The 22,514-nt window shown below is 37.7% G+C and overlaps 1 protein-coding gene across 1 annotated transcript in view; it reads right to left on the reverse strand.

Moving 5' to 3' along the window:
• The window catches only part of ell (elongation factor RNA polymerase II), a 51,326-nt gene that overhangs the window by 16,549 nt on the left and 12,263 nt on the right, over positions 1-22,514 (reverse strand). The window contains exons 2-8 of the mRNA XM_063012649.1: positions 22,328-22,372; positions 18,777-18,898; positions 16,020-16,183; positions 8,843-9,090; positions 6,542-6,666; positions 6,333-6,423; positions 1,369-1,915 (exon numbers count right to left, since the gene is read on the reverse strand). Of these exons, the coding sequence (XP_062868719.1) occupies positions 1,369-1,915; positions 6,333-6,423; positions 6,542-6,666; positions 8,843-9,090; positions 16,020-16,183; positions 18,777-18,898; positions 22,328-22,372 (1,342 nt within the window). The remainder of the gene's footprint in view (positions 1-1,368; positions 1,916-6,332; positions 6,424-6,541; positions 6,667-8,842; positions 9,091-16,019; positions 16,184-18,776; positions 18,899-22,327; positions 22,373-22,514) is intronic.

Raw genomic sequence — 22,514 nt, forward strand, 5'->3', positions numbered from 1 at the left:
TTAAAGTAGTTCCAAACCCCTCACAATGAACTGAAAGAAGCATAAATATGACATAGTTTTGGGTCAAGAATACACACACAAAGAGAAGTGTGTATGTTGTACTAACTATGTCAGACAGACTAAAAAGGCTAACTTGGTGGCTAACAAAAAAAAAAAAAAAAAAAAAAAAAAAAAAAAAAAAAAAAAAGGACTGAGAAGACTTGTAAGGCATGCACATGTAGCATCAAGCCAACAGTTTATCCCTTAAACATTTTACAAAAAAGTTCATTTATATATAATTTACAAGAACATAGAACGTTCTTGCAGAAAAAAGGTAAGATAAATCATACATTGTCTTTCAGTTGAAAAATACAGCAAATGAACGAAGTAAATGAAAGGAAAATAAATGCTGTAGTACTTAAGAGTAGCAGGATTTTTTTGCCATGTCGAGGGTAACTGATAAGATGCTTCCCTGTGGGACTCCGATTCCTTGATTATGGCTCTTTGAGTAGGTTTAGTTTATTTTGATATTAAAGCATTTATCAGTCTATGAGTCGTGGGAGATACACCCAAAAGCTGACTTGGTATAGATCTCTCACTACGCCATACATCCATGTCGTGTCATATACCTTTTTGATGTCAAAACAGATTACACACCTCTACACAAGGATATTGGAGTGCCTTTGGATTGGCAAACGGTGGTTGTTCCATTTTCTAAAAAAAAAAAAAAAAAAAAAAAAAAAAAAAAAAAAAAGAGAGTGTGTGCCAATTATCAGGGTATCGCACTGCTCAGCCTCCCTGGAAAAGTCTATGCCAGAGTTCTGGAAAGGAGAGTTTGTCTGATCGCACTGGTCAACAGAGATGTTGCTTCTTAAACACTTTTGGGTGTATTTTATGTATTTTGAGAAGCTGATAACACAAATCACCTTGCTTTTCTTCTATTTCAGCTTTTTTCAAATTTTCAGTCTGTCTGTATATATTGTCAACAATATATATCTAGTTTTGTTTGGTATGTATATATGTGTGTATTTCGATCGAAACGACTTGTTTGCACTAATAGACACGAAATTGCTTTATTTGGCTACAAAGTGTGGAGAAACTGTTGCATCCTGTGAAGTGTACGTTGGTACAAACTAGGTGTGAATTTAAAGTTCAATTTACGTAAGCATGGCCAAGAAAATTTATCAGCAATTTTCATAATTGGCCTTGTTAGTATAATCAGTCCACCTAATCAATGGAACTTTGTCATCTGTTTTAATAAATGTTTGTCAACTAGTCAGTGCAGTCCTAAATAACATTTAACTAATTGAGAATTTGATTTTGAAACAAAAAGAATGAACATTTAAAATTGAAAGACTTCACATTTTCTCCTTAATCAAACAACAATACCTGTGCTCCTTTGTGGAATACTATTCACACTCAGGTCTGGACTGGTCATAACTCCACCACATTCCTTCACTCCTTTTCTCTTTTTCTTCAAGGCTCGCCCCCCTTCCTGATCTTTTTTCTTGGATTTGTCTTTATTCTTGTATTTTTTTGACTTTTTCTTGGACTTAACATGGAGAAAGGGTAAATTACTGCAGCCTTGGAGATCATCTGGGCTGCATGGCCCCAGAGGTGCAGAGTCCAAAACAGCCTCTGACTGTGTAGAGCTCCCTGTGTAGGCAGATGTTTGGGTCAACCTCTCAACCACAGATGCCTCTTGGATTTCACAGTACCGGCCATTGTGGCTTGAGTCATTGCTGACATCTGACAGTGGCTCAAAGGACCGAGGAATATCCAGCAGTGGAAGCCCCACACTTGATAAACCACACGATTCCTTCCCGTTTGAAGTGCTTAATTTTCCATTGATGGGTGTTGTTCCCTTGTTTGCCAGGTGTGATATCCTGGGCTTCTTGCTAGCCAAGGGGTCAGTGAAGTCTGCAGCAGATCTTTTCTACAAGACAAAAATGTGTACTATCAGTAAAGATTTAAATGGCTCTTTCAACATGTAGAGCAGTACTACTTCAGGTCAACTGGTTGATTGTCTTCCTTGTCTCTCCAACATGGAACTGCATAATGAGCTGTTTGATCTGCAGACTGAAGTCCTCATGCAAAGAGATTTACAAATTTAGTGAACTTGCAATTAAAAGGTTTTAATTGATCAGCATTATTCCTCGACTCTGTACAGGCGGCATCAATCAGCCAGCAGAGGTTGTAATTGCCTTAGTTATGGAGAAGTCCCTATCCAGCTCCCACCATGTATGAACAGCAGCCAATCATGTTCATGTATGCACCAAGCCCAACTGGATGGCAGAGCTAAGTTTCGAACCGACGAGTTTGAAATGTCAGCTCTGGTGTGCTAGCATATTTTACCACTGCGCCACCTGAGTGCTGGTCCAATACTGCTGTTGTCAATGCAGTTTAGTTCAAAAACTCTGTAACCATGCAAAAACCATCTAGAAGCAGTTTAATTAGATACGAACTTCTTTGAAACTACATATGTGAAAAGTACTTAGTAAGCCTTGTACTAGGGATGCTAATGATTAACTGGTTAACCAACAAAGAAGCCATTGTTTGATTAATGCTGTTGGTTAAAATGTTCATTTAAATTTATTTTAAACAGCTAAGGTTTTACTAAGAGAGAGCTAATTTGAGACTTAACCACCCTTACTGCACATGCTCCAACTTTGTTTAAAAAATGGCTAGTACTTCATGCAGCATTTTAAGGCTGTTAAACAGGGGATTACTAAAAATAGATAGTTAAAAACTGAAAATTGTGACTGGTCTAATAAATCTTGATTTCTGCTGCAACATGCAGATGGCAGGGTAAAAGTTTGGCATAAAACACATTCATCTTTGCCTGAAATAATAAAACGTGCAAATCATATTAAAACAAATTGCATAAAAATGGCAATTAATTTACTATACTTTAGTGGCCTACACATACATAAGATCTAAATCTTTTAGAGAATAGTAAATTTATAGCATATATATACAGTGCCTTGCAAAAGTATTCAGCCCCCTTGAACTTTTCAACCTTTTGCCACATTTCAGGCTTCAAACATAACGATATGAAATTGTAATTTTTTGTGAAGAATCAACAACAAGTGGGACACAATCGTGAAGTGGAACGAAATTTATTGGATATTTTAAACTTTTTTTAGAAATAAAAAACTAAAAAGTGGGGCGTGCAATATTATTCAGCCCCTTTACTTTCAGTGCAGCAAACTCACTCCAGAAGTTCAGTGAGGATCTCTGAATGATCCAATGTTGACCTAAATGACTGATGGTGATAAATAGAATCCACCTGTGTGTAATCAAGTCTCCGTATAAATGCACCTGCTCTGTGACAGTCTCAGAGTTCTGTTTAAAGCGCAGAGAGCATCATGAAGACCAAGGAACACACCAGGCAGGTCCGAGATACTGTTGTGGAGAAGTTTAAAGCCGGATTTGGATACAAAAAGATTTCCCAAGCTTTAAACATCTCAAGGAGCACTGTGCAAGCGATCATATTGAAATGGAAGGAGTATCAGACCACTGCAAATCTACCAAGACCCGGCCGTCCCTCTAAACTTTCAGCTCAAACAAGGAGAAGACTGATCAGAGATGCAGCCAAGAGGCCCATGATCACTCTGAATGAACTGCAGAGATCTACAGCTGAGGTGGGAGACTCTGTCCATAGGACACAATCAGTCGTACACTGCACAAATCTGGCCTTTATGGAAGAGTGGCAAGAAGAAAGCCATTTCTCAAAGATATCTATAAAAAGTCACCTGGGAGACACACCAAACATGTGGAAGAAGGTGCTCTGGTCAGATGAAACCAAAATCAAACTTTTTGGCCACAATGCAAAACGTTATGTTTGGCGTAAAAGCAACACAGCTCATCACCCTGAACACACCATCCCCACTGTCAAACATGGTGGTGGCAGCATCATGGTTTGGGCCTGCTTTTCTTCAGCAGGGACAGGGAAGATGGTTAAAATTGATGGGAAGATGGATGGAGCCAAATACAGGACCATTCTGGAAGAAAACCTGTTGCAGTCTGCAAAAGACCTGAGACTGGGACGAAGATTTATCTTCCAACAAGACAATGATCCAAAACATAAAGCAAAATCTACAATGGAATGGTTCACAAATAAACGTATCCAGGTGTTAGAATGGCCAAGTCAAAGTCCAGACCTGAATCCCATCGAGAATCTGTGGAAAGAGCTGAAAACTGCTGTTCACAAACGCTCTCCATCCAACCTCACTGAGCTTGAGCTGTTTTGCAAGGAAGAATGGGCAAAAATGTCTGTCTCTCGATGTGCAAAACTGATAGAGACATACCCCAAGCGACTTGCAGCTGTAATCGCAGCAAAAGGTGGCGCTACAAAGTATTAACGCAAGGGGGCTGAATAATATTGCACGCCCCACTTTTCAGTTTTTTATTTCTAAAAAAAAGTTTAAAATATCCAATAAATTTCGTTCCACTTCACGATTGTGTCCCACTTGTTGTTGATTCTTCACAAAAAATTACAATTTCATATCGTTATGTTTGAAGCCTGAAATGTGGCAAAAGGTTGAAAAGTTCAAGGGGGCTGAATACTTTTGCAAGGCACTGTACACACATGCATACATACAGTACACTACATGCATACATACACAAGCCTGCAAACATTTATACAATTAGTTTTTAAAACTACATGAGCCTAGAAGTATGTATGTATGTAGAAGTTGCCTGGAAGTCAATCCTTTATTAACGTCACTCTATATAACCAGCCAACTAGCACAATGCTAACTGGGCTGCACAGTGGTACAGTCACCAATTACAGTTTATGTGATACAAGTTTATGATATATAATCTAGTTTAGCTTATATTATTTGCACAACCTGGCATCATAGTGTTGTGCAAACTAGGCAACAGATCTCCAATGAGGGCTCACAAACTACATTGCGAAGTGTGTGCAAAACAGTCTATTAAATTTAGATGATTTAGCAAATACATTGATAGTGTTATAAGTTAAATAAATAAAATGTATGCTTTCTTTGTTGCAACAGTTCGACAATGACTCCAATAAGTTCAAGGTCTGCTGTCAGCAACATTTTGGCTATTTATTTTATGTGGCATAGAGCCACTTTTGGGAGTCTGGAGTCACACATATGGTAATTGGGACAGAGAAACTTTTATGTGCCAGCGACACATGCTGGAATGATGTTTTGAAATTTTTACACAAATCTTTTATGCCAAAGTAAAATGCAGTCCGTTTAACACTACTAACATGATTTGTCTTGTTTTTGTGTATTTCTCCCCCACAATTACACTCATATGTTGCTAATCACTGAGATTACAACTAGTGAATAAGAAGCTCGCACTAAATGCTGTTGCATGTGACCACTCCTCTAAAATCTACAACAGAGGACAAAGCAAAACTAATGAATGGAGCACTGTGACTACAATAAACAAAGTCTTGTATTGTTTTTTTTTTTTTGAATGGGCATTATATATCACCCTCTTTTACCCAGCCACAAACTGCTTTAATCTTGCCTTTTTCATTTTTAAATCATGTTTTATCCAGACATAACAGACAATATTAAGCTAATGTGTTTTATTTATTTATTAGATTTTTTTACGCCACTTTATACACTTGATTGTGTTATTTATGGCATTATCGGTGTTATGTTGAAGTCTTTTTTTTGTTTCTATTTGTCTATTTATATTTTTGTTTTCATTTTTGTTTCTGCCAGGAAGTTTAGGATTGCTCTTGTGTTTTCTTGGTTAAGGGTTTCTTTAACAGTTCCAGGTATGTGTAGTTGTTGTCTCTCTCTGGTGTATTTGGGGCATTCAATTAAATATGTTTTATTGTGAGCTGTGTGACATATTTCACATGTTGGGGGATTGTCTCCTTTTATTAAGTATTGGCGAGTGATTTTTGTATGACCTATTCTGCATCTTGTGTATATAACTTTTCGTCTTCTCGTCCACTCGTCTTTCTTGGTGTGTTCTTGGCTTATTGCTTATATTTGGATGTATCTCGAGTAGTATGTTTGTTGTCTGTGTCTGTTTGTTGTCCCACTCAGTTTGCCGTTTTTAAGCTAATGTGTTTTAACTGATGTGAAATGACTATTTGCAAGTCTGTCTTTAAAGCATCTTGTCATAAAATCAGACATTGAGCACAACTGTGCACAGTATGTTATATAAAATAGGACAAGATATTTTTAAATATATCAAATAGTTTGACAAGTAATTATCTCACAGGACCACTAAAATAACAGTGCAAACCTGGCTTAAAGAACCTAACCAAAACTAAAACAAATCACGTAAAATATGTGCAATGTGCACTAGTTATCTTGCATATGAGCTAAACTCCGGTAAACTGTGAACAGGCTGACCTGAAATGGGGAGCTGCTGGCTTGCTCTTTGTGTGGGCTGACTGGACTCTCCCCACTGACGGGACCACTGCTCTTAGCTTTGCAGAGTCTCCTGTGGTGAAAAAACTTCATTTTACACAATGTGTGTACAAATCCACTGTTCAAAGCAATGAATTTACTAGTGGCCATCTAAGTATTCGCAAGACATTATGCTCTTATGCTAAGCTTACCGTACAAGAATCCTCTTTAGAATTTGCTGGTCTACTTCAGTGTAACCAGGCCAGTCCTTCTGAACATCCTTAAACAAGCAGTCCTTTAATGTAAGTGTCTTGTCTTTGCTATTTAGGTTAGCTACCTATAACAAAACCAGGGATCTCGTAAGATACACTAAGCAACATTTAATCACCTAAGTACACCAAGGTATAATACCAAAAACATAAGTTTTTGACAAAAAATATTTAAAGAAGAGAATCATTTTTTTTTTTTGGCCAAAGATGTTCTGGAACAAAAACAGTATAATACGTTGTAAGTAACTTCATAAAATCTGTTAACTTTACATAAGCCACCACAATTAAAGAAGCTGCCTGAAATAACCAAATGTAAGAACATTAAACACGATATGGATTTAGCATAAATCTAACAAAAATGCATAAAGGGATGATATTCTTATTATATGTACAAAAATGCATAAGTCATGTGAAAAAGTTAGAACACCCCATGAGAACCTTTGTCTTTTTGAACATATTTAAACAAATGAACATTTGAGCTTCATTTGAACAGTATTGAGAGATGGAGCTTATATAACTAAACAAATGAAACTGAAAAAATTACATTTAAACACAAGTTGTAAAATATAATAAACAAAAAAGAAAATTTATTGTGAGGAAAAAGTAAGGACACCCTATGTCCTAATAGCTGGTATTTCCCCCTTTGGCTGAAATAACCTCAATTAGACATTTCCTATAACCATCTACCGTCTCTGACATCGACTGGAAGAAAGTTTTCCACACTCCTCCATGCAGAATTTCTTCAGCTTTGTGAGGTTTGATGGGTTTCTTGCATGCACAGCCCTTTCAAATCACCCCACAGCATCTCAATAGGATTAAGATCCGGGCTTTGACTTGGCCATTCCAGAATTCTCCATTTCTTTCTTTTGAGCCATTCCTTGGTGGATTTACTGGGGTGTTTTGAGTTGTTGGAATGTTGCATGATCCACCTCCGCTTCAGCTTCAGTTTTTGGACAGATGGTCTTACATTTTTCTCAAGCACCCTCTGATACAGTGAAGAATTCATTGTGGATTCTATAATGGAGAGCTTTGTCAGGCCCTGCTGCTGCAAAGCAGCCCCAAACCATGACATTTCCACTTCCATGCTTCACAGTTGGTATGAGGTTCTTGTGCTCAAATGCTGTGTTGGGTTTGCGCCAAACATGTCTTCTGTTATTGTGCCCAAATAATTCAGCTTTGGATTCATCTGTCCAAAGCAGAAGTCCTGGTCTTTGTCTAGGTGTTCTCTGGTAAACTTTAGTCTTGCCCTGATGTTTTTTTCACAGCAAGGATTTCCTCCTTGCTCACCTCCCATGAAAATCAAACTTGTGCAGTCTCTTTCTGATGGTAAATGCATGTACCTTGACATCAACTGTGGCAAGAGCTAGCTGTAGGTCCCGTGATGACATTGTAGGATTATTGGAGATTTCTTTACGCATCTTGCGGTCTGCTCTTGGGCTGAACTTGCTAGGACGGCCTGTCCTGGCCATGTTGGCAGTTGTTTTAAATGTTCACCACATGTAAATGATTTTCCGGACAGTGGAATGGCTGATTTTTAATTGTTTTTAGATCTTTTAAAATCCTTTCCCAGACTCATATGAATTTACAACCTTCTTTCTGAAGGCCTCAGAAAGCTCTTTAGATCTCACCATGGTGATATCACTTACTTCAACAATCAAGAGCAAACCAAACTAATGTCTGAGGTTGAAATAAAACTCCAATGTCCTCTAACGATGGTCTAATCATTGCAGCTGATGTGGTGCACCGGATTCTAATTTGAGACATTTTAAGTAGTAATAAATGTGGGGGTGTCCTAACTTTTTCCTCACAACAAATTTCCATTTTTGTTCATTACATTTTACAGCTTGTGTTAAAAAGTAATTTTTTAACATTTTATTTGTTTAGTTATATAAGCTCCATCTCTCAGTACTGTTCAAATGAAGCTCAAATGTTCAAATGTTTAAATATGTTCAAAAAGACAAAGGATTTCATGGGGTGTCCTAACTTTTTCACATGACTGTATGTATTTTGCAAGGCATAGTTATTTTAAATATGCATCAAAATTAAATCCATCCATATTATTTTTTAAGTCATATAATCTGTGAATAATCTTTGGTTTATTTGACAACACATTTACAAGTTAAACTGATCAGTTTAAGAGTACCCCAGCAGGAAGAAAGCTGCATTACCATCTGTTTTTGGAATTAAAAAAATTTAGCATTCCACAAATCCTAGGTGAGAAATATAAACCTGCATATTCCTGACCTGTTGTAGAAGGATGTCCAGAGTGTCTTTGTCCTGAGCCGAAATGCCATCCTTGGTAAGTCGTGCTATCAGCTCTGCTTTGCAGTAGGGTTTAAGAGCAAGTAAGTGGACTATGCGCTCCCTGAGTGGGCGTGGTGGTGTTGTACTCTTCCTTGTGCTGCTGGAAATGATCACAGGACGTGGCGCACGTCGCGATGGGGCCACATCTGAGACAGCCATTATTGGTTTCCGTATTTGAACCCGTTTACCTAACCACAGGGAAACATACTAAACAGTCAGTGTGAAAATTGATGTTAAGGCATTGATGTTTATGTTTCTTCTCTGCATATGCTTATAGTTGCTCTGATGTCTGTTGCCTGGATTGGACATTTACTAATTCTGGTTCTGAGAGCCCTTTTGCCACCACATTAGCTCACTCCTTTCCTTTAAGTCCCTAATGCCCTGGAATCCAACAGAACACAGTCAAAATTCTGGTCCTGCAGCATACAGGTCTTCTCTGGTGTTTTTATATCAGGAGGTGGTCTCATTTTAGCAAATCAAGATCTGAATCCCTTGGCACTAACTGGCAATTACCATAGCAGCTGCTACCTGTTTGTTGCACTTTAATCCATACACATGTGGATGGGAATTTACTGTGTTTCAATAACTGCTGTTGGTATGTCATAAGAATGAATAAATATCTGTATAGTGTTTATATAAGATTTCAATACCCTAAGAGTAACAATTTAACAAATATTTTTTTCATGATTTCATTACAATAATAATTTTAAAATAAATAGTACACTAACAAGTTACTGAGGCACACCCATTTAAATTTCACCACTCAGTTAAGAGTTCGAAAGGTCAGCTTGTGTGTGCTAGCGTGCTTTACCACTGTATCACCTGAGCACCCTGTGCATGTTTACTTTTTAAATTTGTCCAAATGTACCCATTGAAACACCAGTTGCTGAACAGTGAACTAATACATAGTATTAAATAGCAGTTGCAAAAAAAAGTAAGTGAACCTTTCGAAATTCACTATTTCGAATAATAATAAAAAAAAAATAATAATAATAATAAAAAATAAAAAAATTCAGGGCTGTTGCGACTCTACCTTAAAGTCAGCAAAAAGACCTACTGAAGATGCTACAAATTAAAAAATCTCAGTTCATGTGTCCACTATTAGGAAAAAAACTGAATAAAGTCCAAAAGGACCACCCGGATGTTTCACAATACCTCTGGGGAAAAAAAGACAAAAGTGAACTACAGTGTATCACAAAAGTGAGTACACCCCTCACATTTCTGCAAATATTTTATTATATCTTTTCATGGGACAACACTATAGAAATAAAACTTGGATATAACTTAGAGTAGTCAGTGTACAACTTGTATAGCAGTGTAGATTTACTGTCTTCTGAAAATAACTCAACACACAGCCATTAATGTCTAAATGGCTGGCAACATAAGTGAGTACACCCCACAGTGAACATGTCCAAATTGTGCCCAAAGTGTCAAAATTTTGTGTGACCACCATTATTATCCAGCACTGCCTTAACCCTCCTGGGCATGGAATTCACCAGAGCTGCACAGGTTGCTACTGGAATCCTCTTCCACTCCTCCATGATGACATCACGGAGCTGGTGGATGTTAGACACCTTGAACTCCTCCACCTTCCACTTGATGCGCCACAGGTGCTCAATTGGGTTTAGTCCATCACCTTTACCTTCAGCTTCCTCAGCAAGGCAGTTGTCATCTTGGAGGTTGTGTTTGGGGTTACACTTGTTTTCAGCAAACTGTTTGCTGGCTTTCTTGTGCGTCAGCTTCCTTCTGGGATGACGACCATGCAGACCGAGTTGATGCAGTGTGCGGCGTATGGTCTGAGCACTGACAGGCTGACCTCCCACGTCTTCAACCTTTGCAGCAATGCTGGCAGCACTCATGTGTCTATTTTTTAAAGCCAACCTCTGGATATGACGCCGAACACGTGGACTCAACTTCTTTGGTCGACCCTGGCGAAGCCTATTCCAAGTGGAACCTGTCCTGGAAAACCGCTGTATGACCTTGGCCACCATGCTGTAGCTCAGTTTCAGGGTGTTAGCAATCTTCTTATAGCCCAGGCCATCTTTGTGGAGAGCAACAATTCTATTTCTCACATCCTCAGAGAGTTCTTTGCCATGAGGTGCCATGTTGAATATCCAGTGGCCAGTATGAGAGAATTGTACCCAAAACACCAAATTTAACAGCCCTGCTCCCCATTTACACCTGGGACCTTGACACATGACACCAGGGAGGGACAACGACACATTTGGGCACAATTTGGACATGTTCACTGTGGGGTGTACTCACTTATGTTGCCAGCTATTTAGACATTAATGGCTGTGTGTTGAGTTATTTTCAGAAGACAGTAAATCTACACTGCTATACAAGCTGTACACTGACTACTCTAAGTTATATCCAAGTTTCATGTCTATAGTGTTGTCCCATGAAAAGATATAATGAAATATTTGCAGAAATGTGAGGGGTGTACTCACTTTTGTGATACTGTATTATTTAACTATTTTTATTGGTATTGTAATTGCAAATTACATAGAACGCATAAACCACAATAGGAAAATGAATATTCCAGTCATCACAGAGAATGTCAAATAATTAAAACAGATCTATATTTTAGTTTCTCTAGCAGGTTAACATAGTCCAGAAATGGCTGCTACACCATATAAAACCTTTGGGTGAATTTCTCAATGGAGCACTTAAAACTTGAGAAGCTAAAATCAATCGCCTGTGTGTAGGAGGGGTAGACAATTTCCAATTAAGTAAAATCTACATCCGGATAAGTCCTGGCCAGCCTGCTCCTAGACAGGTGGAGACTATGAAACACTTGTGTTTAAAGAGTAGGAAATCAATCATTTAAATATTATTAAAAAAAGTCTATTTAATTTCCAGCTAACCACTCATCTATCCAACTACAGAAGTAACGGAAAAGACAAGTAATGCTTTCTAACGTACCTACTAATACCTGAAAAAATTTGAGCGATATAGATAAGTGTCAAGTTTTTCTCTCAGTGGAAATGTATCTTTTAGGCCTGGTCAGTGACAAGAAAAACTCTTAGCAAGGTTAGTTTTATATCTTGAGATCCTGCCAAAGTTTGAAATAATTTCTAATGCTTTAGGAATCAAGATGTTTGGGTTAGACAGATAAGACATAAGGTCATCCACATATAGTTTGAAAGTTTGACTCCCTTCTAACAATACCCATAATGTTCCTCCCCCATAGGGTCAACGCAAGTAGTTTTATGGCAAGGTAAAATAAAAGAGGACATATCAAACATCCTTGTCTAGTCCCGCTACATACAGGGAGGAGGGCCTGAAGTGCAGTGTAAAAGACCTTTATCCAAGAACAGTTTGTTTGTTTATTAGGATTTTAACGTCATGTTTTACACTTTGGTTACATTCATGACAGGAATGGTAGTTACTCATTACACAAGATTCATCAGTACACGAGGTTATATCAAACACAGTCTTGGACAATTTAGTGTCTCCAATTCACCTAACTTGCATGTCCTTGGACTGTGGGAGGAAACCGGAGCACCCGGAGAAAACCCACGTGGACACGGGGAGAACATGCAAACTCCACACAGAAAGGACCCAGACTGCCCCACCTGGGGATCGAACCCAGGACCTTCTTGCTGTGAGGCGACAGTGCTACCCACTTTGCCACCGTGCCAGTTTAATCCAGTGCCGTGATCCAGTTTAATGCTTTGTGTGCATCTAAGGACAGCAGGACCTGTAGGTGAAGTTTCAGAAGAATAGAAAATATAAAACTGCTGGCACAAGTTACTAAAAATTGGTTAAATTTTTTAAATTACAACAGAGCAAGCTTACAGGCAGATATTACATTTTATTTAGCAGGAAATAGTCTATTTTTTATACATAGGGATTTTTTTTATACTTCTATAAGTCAACAACTCTGTATGCCTGGAAAAAGATGGTAATAGTCTCTACTGATTTACTTTGTGTTTCCGTTGTGGCTCTGGAGCGGAGGGGTTTAAAACACAGTCTAAGTCTCCCCCATTAATCATTAGGTGACTATTCAACTTTGGGAGCTGAAAGGACAAAAAAAATGCTAAAAAAAAAAAAAAGTTCACTATCCCAAATGGGGTCGTTAACGCATGCGAGTACCACTGAGAAATTAAATAGATATTATTCAAAAATAATTAAACAACAACCTTTTTCCTACTTCCTACTGTGGTACTTTTAGCAAGTGAGTTTGAGTTAGGAATGCAGTGTCTGTTTGCAGCTTTAATAAATGTGAGAACACCTTGTTATATTTTGCTGGATGGTTAAGTAAGTATTAGGGATCATCAAATTATCGTGCTAACAATGGCATAATGTCAGCCTGACTAGAGATAGCATGGTCATAAAGTATTCTAAAGTGTAAATATTTTCTTAATAATTTAACATTATGGAATATGTCAATTTGGAGAAAAAAAAACAGGAAAAAAAAAAAAAAAAAAAACATACCATTTATAAAACCCTATTGCTGCCCAGCTGCATAAACCCTCAATTGCATATTGTTGCATAACAAATTATAGCTTACCTTGTGAGACTGAGCCTTACTGCAACTATATGAACACCAAAATAAAATTATGCAGCTGAAACATAACCGTAATCTAACATTTCCTTTCAGTCCTTCCAACTCCTTTTTAAATTGCCATCCTGCCAAGAAATTATTAAACCAAACAACTATACATCAACTTTACAGCAGCACTTTACAATAGCTTTACAGTGTGCCCAGTCAAATAAAGGAAGCTTGAAGACATCTCCTTCAGGCACTAAGATTCAAAGTCAGCCGGACACTTCATCCCCTTGCCTTTCCTTTATCCCAATAACGCGCATGTTGCAATGGCATGACCGTGCTTCCCGATCCTTATTTTGTTTCTTTAGAGTGATGAGTTCACCCTGCACATAACTAGCTATGACACTTGATGACTGCTTTCATATGAAAAAAAACCCCCAAAACATTTCAAGTGAGGAGAAAAGCACAAATGCTATGTTTTTGGCACAAATGCTATGTTTTTGGCACAAATGCTATGTTTGAAGCAAACAGAACACTGCACACCAACAACAAACTCTCCCAAATATGAAGCATGGTGGAGAATGCATCATGGTTTGGGGCTGCTTTGCTGTCTTTGGGCCTATACAACACACAATTATTAGGAATCAAATAATTCAAAAAGTGTATGAAACATTTTGCAGAAAAATGTAGGAGCAGCTGAACTGCATACTGTTGCATGCTGTCATTTTATAAATGAATAAGATGTACATTTTAGAACAGTCAGGTCAGCCCTGAATATAAATCTTTCGAGATGCTATGGCATGATCTGAAGAGGGCTGTAAATTCAAGGCATCTCAAAAATACTGAAGAATTGAAACACATTTACAAGGAGGAATGGTACAAATTTCCTCCCTACCATTGTGAAAATGTTATTGGCAGCTAAATGAAATGTTTGGTATAGGTGATTGCTTCTAAAAGGGGCTCTACAAAATCCTAAATTCAAGGGTTCACTTACTTCTTGTTCCTGCACTGTGGATTTTTAATGTGTTCAATAAAAGGCATGAACAATACAACGAGTTGTAAGTTTGTATATAATTGTGATTTTAGACAGACACATTTTAAGTAATCAATAAAGAAATCCATGTAAGGGTTCACATACTTTTTCTTACTGCTCTATCATATCATATTTCTCACAATTAAGTCATACACAAGAGTCTGTGATTAAACTTAATTTTTTGGGGTTTAACACAATTTTTAACATGTTTGTGGCATTTTATGGCAAGATCTGTATTATGTTTCGGTCTGTTTATTGTATCTTGCCCTTAAAATTTGGCTGTATGTGTATGACTTGGTCTATACATCATCCTTGGTTTAATATTGATGTTTGGGTATATCTCTGATTTTACTTCTTGATTAGCTTCAATCACAGCCCTAATAAACACACAGATAGACCACAAGAGAAGAGTTTATCAGAAACATACAGTCTTCTCTTTGGATTAACATTAAAGTGCATATAAGGCTAGATATTGGATTACTGTCAAACTTGCATATTTACTATTTACTGCATTCCACCTCTCATGTAGATCACATGGAGAGGGAGCAGATAAATACACTGTGTAACTACACATCCAAGCATATGCCCATGTTCCACTGCACGATACTGTATGATTGGTATATGTTTAAATTCATGATCTCACATTTAGTGGTCGTTTCCATTGCCAGGTGACCCATGCTGTAAACAAGTACCTGTGCTAAATTTGGTTACCTTCTTGACCAGAGACCAAGCATAAAGTGTGCTGTATGGGTGATATGAGAAACAAGGCATAAGGTTGATTGGTCAAACAGAACAACCATTACAGTGACATTTCCTTTATTCTATTTCTATTTATTTTAATAAGATTTTAATGTAATGTTTTACACTTCACATTCACGACAGGACAGATAGCTAGACTGCATTGATTCATCACTTCAAGTTTAATGTCAAACAAGGTCACAGGCAATTTAACTTACTAGCATGTATTTTGACTATGGGAAGTAACCAGAGCTTACCCTGAGAAATGAACCCAAGACCTTGCTATGAGGTAACAGTGCTACCCACCAATTCACCATTATATCCTTCTTATTATTTCCTTTTTTGCTACTCATGTATTAGGGGTCACACAGCAAATACAGGCACCATATTTAAAACAAAAGTAAAATAAATTTTATTAAAGTAGTGCCACCTTTGTATATTTGTTTTTAGCACTTAATGGAGCATGCTGTCACAGCCTCACCTTGAGCAAATGCTTCCTACTTCTGGGTACTATTGGGCAGTTGTAAACTGACAAAAGCACATTAGGTACTGTAGGGTAGTTCTGGATTTGGATGCATACCAAATTGTACTGTTCAATGGAAACGAGGCAATATACACTGAAACTTTAGGAGAAAGCTAAAATAAAGCTCCATTTTGTTCATTACTTCAGCAGACTTGGTGTATTCCAAAGTCTGTAAGCCTTTCTACAAACAAAAATATCTAAATAAAAACATAAATCTTAAAACTAAAATGGAAAAATTGAGGTTATATAAAAATTAAAAGTACATTTGAAAGTCATGCAAAATTCTGTTAACCCCGTTAATGCAAAAAGTGCAGACTGATCGTCTTACCCAGATATCTGCCACCTGGTTTGATGACAATTGCAGCCCGGCTACGTGTCTCCTCCTCAGCCTGAGCCATGCTTTGTCGGGCCTTCTGGTACGAGTCATCTGTGGCACACACTGTTATTTTATTCTGGATCCCTCCCAGGCAGTCCAGGTGTACGCTACCTCCACTAATGGAATGAGAGGTGTACATAATCTTAAAAATTATTAATTCTGAAATCAAACCAAAACTGTCTACTGTGTATACTGCTACGCTCTGTTAATACTGCAGAATTTAACTGGCACTGCAGTAGGAAGAACAGAACGTCACCACAAAACAAGCCTAAGAAACAAAGCTCAGAGCCAAATATAAGGGTTTACAGCTGTTATTTGGTTCTTTTACTTAGGAGTACCACACAACATTCTGTAATCTACATAAATGTACAGTCATGTAAAAAAGTTAGGACACCCCATGAGAACCTTTATCTTTTTGAACATATTTAAACATATGGACATTTGAGCTTCATTTGAACAGTATTGAGAGATGGCGCTTATATCATTAAACAAATAAAACTGAAAAAATAACTTTTAAACATGTTGTAAAATTACAAGTTGTAAAATGTAATAAACAAAAATGGACATTTATTTTGAGGAAAAAGTTAAGACACCCTATGCCCCGCTCAGGTGGCACAGCGGTAAAGAGACACGCTGCAACTAGAGCTGGATTCTGAGTACGTGGTATCGAATCCAGCTTTGCTTCACCGGTTCGAAGCCGAGTGGCTGTATGAGCAACGATTGGCCGGTTGCTCATATGGGGGGGGGTGGGACAAAAAAACGTGCCCTTAGGGTGTGTCTCTCCGAATGCAACGCTAGGTGGCGCCAAACTCAAAAAATGTGTGGGTGGCAAAGATGCATCTGGCTGCTGCTCATGTTTCGGAGGGGATATGAGTTAGCTTCAATCTATGCCCCCCCTTTGGCTGAAATAACCTCAATTAGACGTTTCCTATAACCATCAACCAATCTCTGACATTGACTGGGAGAAAGTTTTTCCCACTCCTCAATGCAAAATTTCTTCAGCTGTGTGAGGTTTGAGGGGTTTCTTGCATACACAGCCCATTTCAAATCACCCCACAGCATCTCAATAGGATTAAGATCCGGGCTTTGACTTGGCCATTCCAGAACTCTCCATTTCATTCTTTTGAGCCATTCTCTGGTGGATTTACTGGAATGTGTTGGGTCGTTGTCATGTTGCATGGTCCACCTCCACTTCAGCTTTTGGACAGATGGTCTTACATGTTCCTCAAGCACCCTCTGATATTGATAGAGCCTGCCAGGCCCTGCTGCTGCAAAGCAGCCCCAAACCCATGACATTTCCACCTCCATGCTTCACAGTTGGTATGAGGTTCTTCTGTTACTGTGCCAAAATAATCCAACTCTGGATTCATCTGTCCAAAGCACATTGTTCCAGAAGTCCTGGTCTTTGTTTAGGTGTTCTCTAGCAAACTTTATTCTTGCCCTGATGTTTTTTTTGACAGCAAAGATTTCCTCCTTGCACACCTCCCATGAAAAACTTGTGCAGTCTCTTTCTAATGGTAGATGCATGTACCTTGACATCAACTGTGGCAAGAGCTACCTGTAGGTCCCGTGATGACATTGTAGGATTATTGGAGACTTCTATATGCATCTTGCTGTCTGCTCTTGGGCTGAACTTGCTAGGACGGCCTGACCTGGCCATGTTGGCAGTTGTTTTAAATGTTCACCACTTTATTCACCACCAATTATTTTCCGGACAGTGGAATGGCTGATTTCTAATTGTTTTGATATCTTTTTAAATCCCTTCCCAGACTCATATGCATCTACAACATTCTTTCTGAAGGCCCCAGAGAGCTCTTTAGATTTCACCAAGGTGATACCACTCACTTACAACAATTAAGAGCAAACCAAACTAATGTCTGAGGTTTAAATAAAACTCAAATGTCCTCTAACGATGGTCTAATCATTGCAGCTGATGTGGTGCACCTGATTCTAATTTTAGACTGTGGGGATGTCCTAACTTTTTCCTCACAATAAATTTTATTTTTTGTTCATTACATTTTACAACTTGTGTTTAAAAGTAATTTTTAACATTTTTTTGTTTAGTTATATAAGCTCCATCTCTCAATTCAAATAAAGCTCAAATGTTCATATGTTTAAATATGTTTAAAAAGACAAAGGTTTTAATGGGGTGTCCTAACTTTTTCACATGACTGTAGCTATTTATTTACTTACTGGGATTTAGGATTTTGTCATGTTTTACACACTTTGGTTCCATTCATGACAGGACAGGAAATTACTGGTTACACAAGATTTATCAGTTCAAGTCATTTAATGTCAAACACAGTCATGCAAACTCCACACAGAAAGGACCCGGACTAGTCCACCTGGGAATCAAACCCAGGACCTTCTTGCTGTGAAGCGACAGCTCTACGCCCTGAGCCACCCACATACACGTCACAAATTCTATACATATTTAAAAGTCAGTAATGACTTAAGTATACCGAGCAAAACCTAAGCATGTGCAATGAGTTCTGTTTTGCCGTTACCTGTAATTATTTTTATACAGGTACATTTATTATTCATTGCAGAAACATATTTGACCATACTTTATACTCCTGCAACTTTGGAGGAGAAATCTAGTGTTCATTTCTGTACTTTACTGTCAGAAAGAGATAACGATAAGAAATCTATAGTTATATTTTGTCAAAATTGTGTATTTCTATGTGCAACAATAAATAAGGAAGTTACCTTGTAATGTACTGCTGGATGCAGTCAAAGCTTCCTTGAGGGTTATCTCTCCCCACATTAGACATATAGAAGGTAAAGGTTCGCAGGTCATTTTGATTCTCAGACTGGGGTATTGAGATTTTCTGTTGACACCACCATATGAACACCATATAAACACCCATTACTATAATACATATTTCTTAAATAACTGTTCAGCAGGTTAAAAAAAGTGTTTATTTAATAATCCACCTTAAAGTAGGCCTTACAGTGATTTATCACACTAACTGCGATTGTCAAACAATGAGAACTGTGTGTTTATCACTAGCTGAGCAAACACTACTTTGTGTTGTGTGCAAATGCATAGCCAAAAGAGCTGATCATATAAAGGTTGCTACATTATTTATTCATCAAATGGGTTTACTTTATATAACTTACAAAGACAGACTTAAAATTGAGTACCTAATAAGTGAATGCAACAAAGTCACCAAATAAACATAAATAAAGTTTAAATGAATTTTGGCTTCGAAGCAAAAGCTCCTGGCATTGGTCACACTAAGAAATTTCAGACACTGGCAGAACTTTGGTTGTCTTTGGTCGCAGCAGCACCAAATTGGCTGCCAGTGAGTTTATTGTGCATTTCAAGACCACCGACCCTTCTTCATCCTCTGATGAAACAAAATATTTTACAATGAGCAATTCTGGCTGCAACAACTAAAACGGGCAGTTTATCTTACAGTGAAACATTAACCATTCTGGAAGTGGGTTGTAAGACCAGCTACTGTTTGAGTTATCTGTACATTAGAAACCAGCCATGTTAGTGAGGAGATTTTAAATGAAAAGTAACAAGTGGCCAAAAACACCTATCACTTACAAAACAGGGGAGCATAAAAATTCAGCATACTTTATTACAGGCTATTCATAATGTCAAGCAGAGGTGAAACTGCATTGGAAAGCATGTACAAACTAGAGCTGTGCCCAAAAGCTTATAACACATTGTTAAAAACATAACACTACCAGTATTCCTAAACCTTTTCACTTTAATATTTTATTTATTTATATTTATAGTATTGAGAGTCATTTCAGATAAAAGTGTCTGCAAGTACCATACATGTAAACCCTAATTATTCCTGTATCACTGACCGTTATCAACTGCTGAGCAACAAGATGCTAAGGGTTTGGTTTAAAATGTACGTGTCACACACAGACCAAGACACAAGATCATGAACTGTAACAGTTTTTTTCTCCTATTTGAAATATATGAGTTAACTCTGTAATTATTTAAAACAAATTATTCATTTCCATTAACACTTAAAATGTTTATTTTGACATTTGATGTGTAGAATATTATAATTTGTATAAAGGTGTACAAGTGTAATTTATTTGCAAATTCGGGCTCGTCAGTGACTATTTAATCGGTTTCGGTACACAAAGAGAGATGTTAGCTGGCATGCTAGCAGGTTGTGCCACCTCAGTCCTTTGGTTTGAATGGCCTAAGGCCAACTGTGTTAGCTTGGTAAGCGAAAACTGCAATGACGTTACAGGCGAAATTGCTGTCCGAGTTGTGCATTCAAATAACCTGCCTCATGAGTTTGATGTCTTATTAGAATTCTCTCTACTTAAGCAGCTGCCCAGGTAGGCAGTACAGCAAGGCAATTCACTCGGTTTTCGAACAGACCCTAAGTGGGGTGCGCACACCCCTTATTAGGGGGAAGTGTGTCAGTCTTGTATGTCCAATTCCGCATTTGGTATATACCACCTGGTCCCACAGATTTTTGAGGTAGATTTTCATTCTACTTCCTTTGCTGGACTTGGCCTTATGAATGTTGTTAGTCTGCCTGCCCCACTGCTTGCCATCTGCTCATGACATAGGAAGTCAATGCTGGCTTAGCATCAGTTGGTGGAGTCTTGCAGTCGGGGGCTGGCATCAAGGTATTCTTCCTTGCTGCCTGGTCACTGTGGCCTGTGATCCAGCTAAAGACTACTGCTGCATCCGAAATCGCATACTTCCATACTGAAGAGTACACAAAAGCATGCGAGAGCGGGTAGTGTGTCCAAACATGTAGTATTCATTAAAAAGTACGTACTACTGCAATAATCTATTCCATAATTCAGTTGGAGCTTCAAAGGCGTTCGAAGAGGAAGATATTGACTTATTTTAATGCAGACAGTATGAACCCAAGATGCTTTGTCTGGTCAACTTTGACACAAATTTAATTTGTTAATACACAATTATTCCTGACACATTTACAAAACTTAGGACAGGGGCAGTTTAGGGTTTCAAACAAATGATCTCAACAGGTGATTATCATGATTTGGTACAAATGAATTATCCACAAAAATGTAAGTCTTTGAAGAGCAAAGATGGGCAGAGGATCTCCAGTTTGTTTACAAATGCAGAAAATTATTGAAATGTTTTACAACAACGTTCCTTAAGCTGTGGTAAAACACGCCAGCACACCAGAGCTGATCTCTCAAACTCACAAGTTTAAATCTTAGTGCATATCATTATTAAACGATTCAAGGTATCTGGAAGGATCAGTGTAAAGGGCAAGGGTGCAAGACAAAGCTGAAAACCAATGATTCCTCAGACAGCAATGCATCAAGAATTTTTCTTTAGTTGATATAACCATAGGGGCAAGAGACTACCTTAGTAAACTGCACTACAATACATTCACAAATGCCACTTTACTGAGTGACATGTTTACAAAAAGGACGGGAAAAAACACCTAAAAACACCTTATCGCTTGGTATCCTTAGTGCCAAAACGTCTTTTAGGTGACGTAAGAAGGAATAACAACACTACAAAGTGGTAAATGCTTTACTGTCCCAACTTTTTTCAGTATTGTGTTGCAGGTCTGAAATGCGAGAATAGATTTATTTTAACAAATGAAATAAAGATGACCAGACATAAAATACCTCAGGCTCATACGGTCCGCAGTGAAATAAAAGTAAATTTAGGAAACACTGCATTTTGTATTTGCATTTTTCATAGTGTTCTAACTTTTTCTCATTTTGGCTTTAAATACCCTTCAATACCCTTTCTCAAGAACAAACTGAATAAAGAAAGAACTGCTAGCAAAGAAAAGTGTTTAAACACACTAAAAGCAAGCTGTCCTGTAAGACAACAATGTTCGAACGTATACATTTAAACATGTCAATAGCATAAAAATAACTGCTGGGTTCAATTTGAGCAGTCATATTTGGCAAGGCCCGACATTCACAACCAGATGGAGTACTACTCATAATAGCCGTGATGTAGTGCAGAGTGATGTATGTAGCTTGACTATTGGTTTATCTGCAGATCACTACAAAATATGACTAAACTGTAAATGCTGAGATGAAGCAAAATGCATAATGAGTCATGATGAAAAATTAAGAAACATGCCTGGTGTAAAAGAAACCATTACAATGAGATTGTGCTTTTACGCCAAATTATTGTCATATGTGCTAACATACAGCAAGAGTTAAAATTCTTTTTACATACAATTTAAGATAATAAATTGAAAAAAAAAAAAAAATTCAAAGCTCTTATGTAATAAATAAATGTAATAAAACATTATGTGCACACTTACCCCCTGACTTCCTGTAAATCTAATTACTGGTTGAGCAGAAAGTCCCTGTGGAAGGAATGAAATAATATAAATCATGTAATATTTGGTGCACAATTACGTTAAAAAAAATAGCGGAAAAAAGTTGCAGAATGTTTAAAAACATGCACAGAAAAAGTCACTCAATAGCAACCAACATGATAACAATGCA

This window comes from Trichomycterus rosablanca, chromosome 17 (genome assembly GCF_030014385.1).
Source record: "Trichomycterus rosablanca isolate fTriRos1 chromosome 17, fTriRos1.hap1, whole genome shotgun sequence".
Taxonomy (NCBI): domain Eukaryota; kingdom Metazoa; phylum Chordata; class Actinopteri; order Siluriformes; family Trichomycteridae; genus Trichomycterus; species Trichomycterus rosablanca.